The 4898-nt window shown below is 35.9% G+C and overlaps 1 protein-coding gene across 1 annotated transcript; it reads right to left on the bottom strand.

Annotated features, from left to right (window-relative positions):
- Positions 1-2151: 2151 nt before the first annotated feature.
- Positions 2152-3018, bottom strand: LOC110449655. The gene has a single exon (XM_021496653.1). The coding sequence runs from the start codon at positions 3016-3018 to the stop codon at positions 2152-2154; it is 867 nt and encodes a 288-aa protein (XP_021352328.1).
- Between the last annotated feature and the right edge of the window lie 1880 nt (positions 3019-4898).

Below are 4898 nucleotides of genomic sequence, written 5' to 3'. Positions count from 1 at the left end.
GGTGATAATTCATTGATAGTTACACTTATATTTTTACATGTAAGATTACCGATACATTATCCTCACCCATGCGGCCATTGTGTATAAATATATTACAGTGCTTACATAGGTCAAGTAAACGCTTATCATCACCGTTATTTACACGCACCGTAGATGACCTTTGTCTAGGTACATTGATATCAATTAGGTTGCATACATCGGAAAATTAACCATAATCATCAGCTTCAAAGAAATCAGGGATATCCGTAGTCCGACCGCTAGAGTCACCAAGTAGGCAAATATATTTGTTATCCTGTGATTGGAATGGTACTTGATCGTTTTCCACGTCTTCAAGTAATAAGTTTGATTGGATTTATTGGCCGTCGACCCAATACGCCAATATGGGTATCATTTGACAGACCACAATCAACACACAAACGATTCAATAATATCTAACCAGCGGTTTCTGGGTATCAGCTCCCCGCTGATTATTGTGCGAATCAATAGATTAACGCTTTGAGGGTGACCAACTTCCCGTCAAACAATAATTAATAGTTTCTGGGTATCATCTCCCTGTTAATTATCAAGCAAATTCAAAATCATCTATCAAATATCAAGCTGCACATGCATTGAATATAACACAGATCATCAATGTTAATATATAAATCACAATAAATGAAATGTCCATAATACGGTCAAATAGACACCTAGCACTAAATCATAACCTACAAGATTCTGGAAAACAGCTCTCCCGTAAATTATGATGAAAGTTCAGTAATTGAAGTTTATAATAGCACTTGCCAGCTACATCAAAAAGCTTGAAACCTACTTAAAATAACTTATCTCCGAAATATGCTATATGAACAAGACCAACAACACAGCGTTGTCTTTTTCTAAACATTTTCTTATGGTTGGTAAGAATGGATTATGAGAAGTTCTTTTTACACAACCAATCACATTGTCTATGTGACGTTTCGGTGACTAGTACGATATGTATAGGCACAATATAATTGTGTTTTTTAAATGTTTTTAATGGTTCAATTAATGCAGAAAGTGAAAATATATGGTCAATAGTGGAGTGATATCTTCGATACCCTGCTTGAATTTTTGATAATGAGTTCTACATTATCTGCATATATTTTTAATCGTTCATTAATTACATCTATAAATAATTTAGCTAGACAGCTAACCAAAATAATTGGACGATAGTTAGGGGCAACATACAAACTACCGTTATTCTTTAAACAGGGATGCTTTTTCTACACATGTGTCATAATAATAACATGTACAGTTTATGATCATTTGAATACTGGGGTTACTTATAATACAAGTAAACCCAAAAAGGGGAGTGATGGCCTCAAATGTTGATTTTTTAGATTGTATAACTGAACATCCCCATTGTATTAATAATCTTGCTGAAGAATTACGTAATCTCACAAATGATGACGATAGTGGTAATTTTATCAACTCTATCATTAATGATATATGTTACCTATTTACAAATGGTGCCAAATATGCATTTGAAACTAATCACGCTAAGCCAAATTCTGTAAATAAACATGTTTTTGAATTTAAAAAAAATGGTTTACGAGAATCTGTAAGTAAAGTAAAGGAACGGTTATACCAAAAATCCACTTTATCGTTGTGTCATCAAGCGTAATTTAGAGATTAAAAATGAACTCCGGACACTAAGGTCAAGAAATCAAAAAGAATACTAGAAAATAACTAATACAGGTAGTTCCCAAAAAATACTTGGAAGACTGGTATTGATGATCTTTTTAACTTTTTTTAACTCATGTTTTAACAAACAATTTGAAGGTGAAGATAATCATGTGCTATCTATTGATGAGCTTACTGAGCTGTCAAAACTGGAAGAAAATGCTTTTATAAATGAGCCAATACTGCCGAACGAAATAATGAAAAGTGTCAAAATAATAGAAAATAATAAGGCTGTTGGTGACGACATGCTATGTAACGAATATATTAAGTCAACAATTGATTTAATGATGTCATTATATGTTGAATTATCCATATTCATGTTCATATTCATGAATACTATAGCTAAATAAGATCGGGACATTTGAGTTTACCTACACGATCATTGACATTAATACTCAAAATTATAAACTGTTTATTATTGTTAAAGTCATTGTGGACTCCATCTGCGGCATATTATGCAGTTTTGAAAAAAGTTTGTTCGGGATCAGATCCCTCCCGAACAACTCCGTATTTCGGACGTTTGGCAGGAGGCGTCACTCGGTTGTTCTGACCGGATGTCGGCAGAAGCTGTCCATTGGGCGGTCCAGATGACGTTGTCGGAGACTGTCGATTGGTCGGATAAGATGACGTTGTGGAGGCGGTGGCGGATGTCCTAGAAGCGTCAATATACTCTTCTCTATGGCTGACGTCACTGCCCAGTGTGCCAACGGCAGGGTCTGTATAGCATTTACCATTGCTTATGAGACGGTCACGGACTGATTTAACACTTTTCCCTTGCTGTCGCAGTTCCCTAATAATGGCATAGAGTGTACCTCGTATTTCCTCAATATCAGTGGGAAAATGTTCATTAATATAGTGCTGAGTACCTTTGAGATGTCGGGCGTTTTTAAGCACATTAGCTCTCTCATGATTAAACAGGAATCTCGCGACAATCGGGCGAGGCCTTTTGCGAACATCCTTACCAAATCGGTGAGTGTTATCTAACTCAACTTTGTCAATTCCGCGTTGCTCGTGTAAAAAACAACGAAGATTGGCTTCAGTATTTTCGTTAGGTTCCACATAAAGTCCACTGAACACGAGGTTGTACTTCATTGATCTCCATCTCAGCTTAGTTACGCTCTTAGTGAGTTTAGCTTTACCTACTATCAGTTCATTAATGGATTTTTCAAAATATGTTACTTTCTCATTGTTCGCAGGTTTATTTGCAGATTTTTTCACTTTTTGGATTTCCTGTATATTTTTTTCCGACACAGTTTTAACTTGATCGTACATGGCACTAATTGTAGTACAGCTTGCCTTCGATTCCACATTTTTGGCCATTAACACAATTTTTTCAGATTCCAATGAACTTTGAATGAGAGCGAGTCGAGTGAATTCTGTACCAGGCTTAATTTGTTGTCAATTGGCTCTTAATCAACGGTACAATATGGTTCACTTGACCTTTTTCACCTGCAGACAAAACTCCTCTTGTCTGGGTAAGTATCTCTGAAGTGGAGTTATCAGACATGAAGCCCCCGGTAACAACGACGCGTGGACGGTACTCGTACGTTCACACTTACTTATATAAGAATTGATTGATAATACCCGAATTTTAAGTGTATTTTCCTATGCAGGCAAACAAAATGTTTTGCTACAATACACAACAGTCTTGCGAAGCTGAACGATTCAATGGATTGTTTCAGTCTACGCTTTACCCTGTTCCCCGTACCATGTACCCTGTTCCCCGAACCATGTACCCTGTACATGTACTTGCACAGTACGTATTTTGCATAACAACAGAGTGGATAAAATCGTTCCTGACGTATTAAAAAAGAATAGGTGAAAAATGTATTTAAGAATTGATTAATATTATATTTGAAAGTGTGTCCCTATGCAGACAAACATAATAGTCTGATATGATACACACCAAAGATTAACAAAGCTGAACGATTCGATTAATTGTTTCAGTCTACCCTGTACCCTGTACCCCGTGCCCCGTACCCCGTAATTATAAAATCCTCACAGCACAATGGATATGGTACGATATTGTTTCGTGTATTACTGCACAAAGGATACAATCTTCATTGAAAATGAGAAAGAGAAAGTTAGCTTAATTGGAATAAAATTAGAATTTGATAGATGATATAAGTAAGCCCTGTGAGTATATCACGATACAGCCCAGCAAAATAATTTGTAACACAACGCATATATAACATTTGCCTCTTGCTCGCCAGATGGGCGTTTAATTAACACCAATACAAAAAAAATGACAAACAAGATAGACATTTAAGGCATAGTCTTATCTCGTATGCAATCATAAACAAAAATATCTCACATGACTTAAATAACATGATTGTGTACCCTCTGAAACTTTTACATGAAAACAAATGATGTTCCTAATCACAGAGATCACTCCGCTCGCTCAGAAAAAAACGAAGATAATCCCTCCGCCTGAGGGCGGGGAAAACAAATACTTCTCATCAGGATAGGTGGTACATTTAGGACATGCACACTATTATTTTCTACATTAATTATCTCGAGCTCTCTTGAAGAATAAATCTAATCCGGTGGTATTTTGTGGTATTTCAACAGAATGAAATAAAGATTACATCTAATTGGATTTTAGTGGTCATTGGTGTTCAAGTTTCAAAGGTCAAAGGTCACATTTAATTTACCATTTCCTGATCGCAAACTTAGATATAAATTTGTGAGCTACTGCGTACTAGTACTCTGTTTTCATTGGAACTGCAAGAAAATAGCCACACGTTAACTTGAAAAAAATATGAGCTGGTTTTTTTATTATGTTTGTCAGTCTACAAAATGATAAAACAGTCGTAATTGTCCATGTATTATATTCTCTTCTCAACTCATGGCCTTTCCGTCATATTGCAACTTGATCTAGATCTCTGAATTTGTGAAACGTTAAAAATAAGTCTGTTACGTTTAGTCAATTTAACCAATTGTATTCATAGAAAAAATCAACGTCGATGCGCAACGAAAACAGAAGGACAAATTACAACGTCGAGGTCCATGATATGACATCGAGGGAGCAATAATACGACGTCAAGGGAGAGAGACAAGTAATGCTCGGTTGCCGTTGTATTTGCGCGTTATTGCTGAATACGAGATTTGTTATTTTGCACTAGCCGTCAGCAATACAGAAGAGAAAATGGTCGAAATTTGTACCGCAATGTGAAATGAAAGCCTATGTTATAATGTTT

The sequence above is a fragment of the Mizuhopecten yessoensis genome, unplaced genomic scaffold (genome assembly GCF_002113885.1).
Source record: "Mizuhopecten yessoensis strain PY_sf001 unplaced genomic scaffold, ASM211388v2 scaffold4761, whole genome shotgun sequence".
Taxonomy (NCBI): Eukaryota; Metazoa; Mollusca; class Bivalvia; order Pectinida; family Pectinidae; genus Mizuhopecten; species Mizuhopecten yessoensis.
This window is presented reverse-complemented; position numbering and strand designations above follow the sequence as displayed.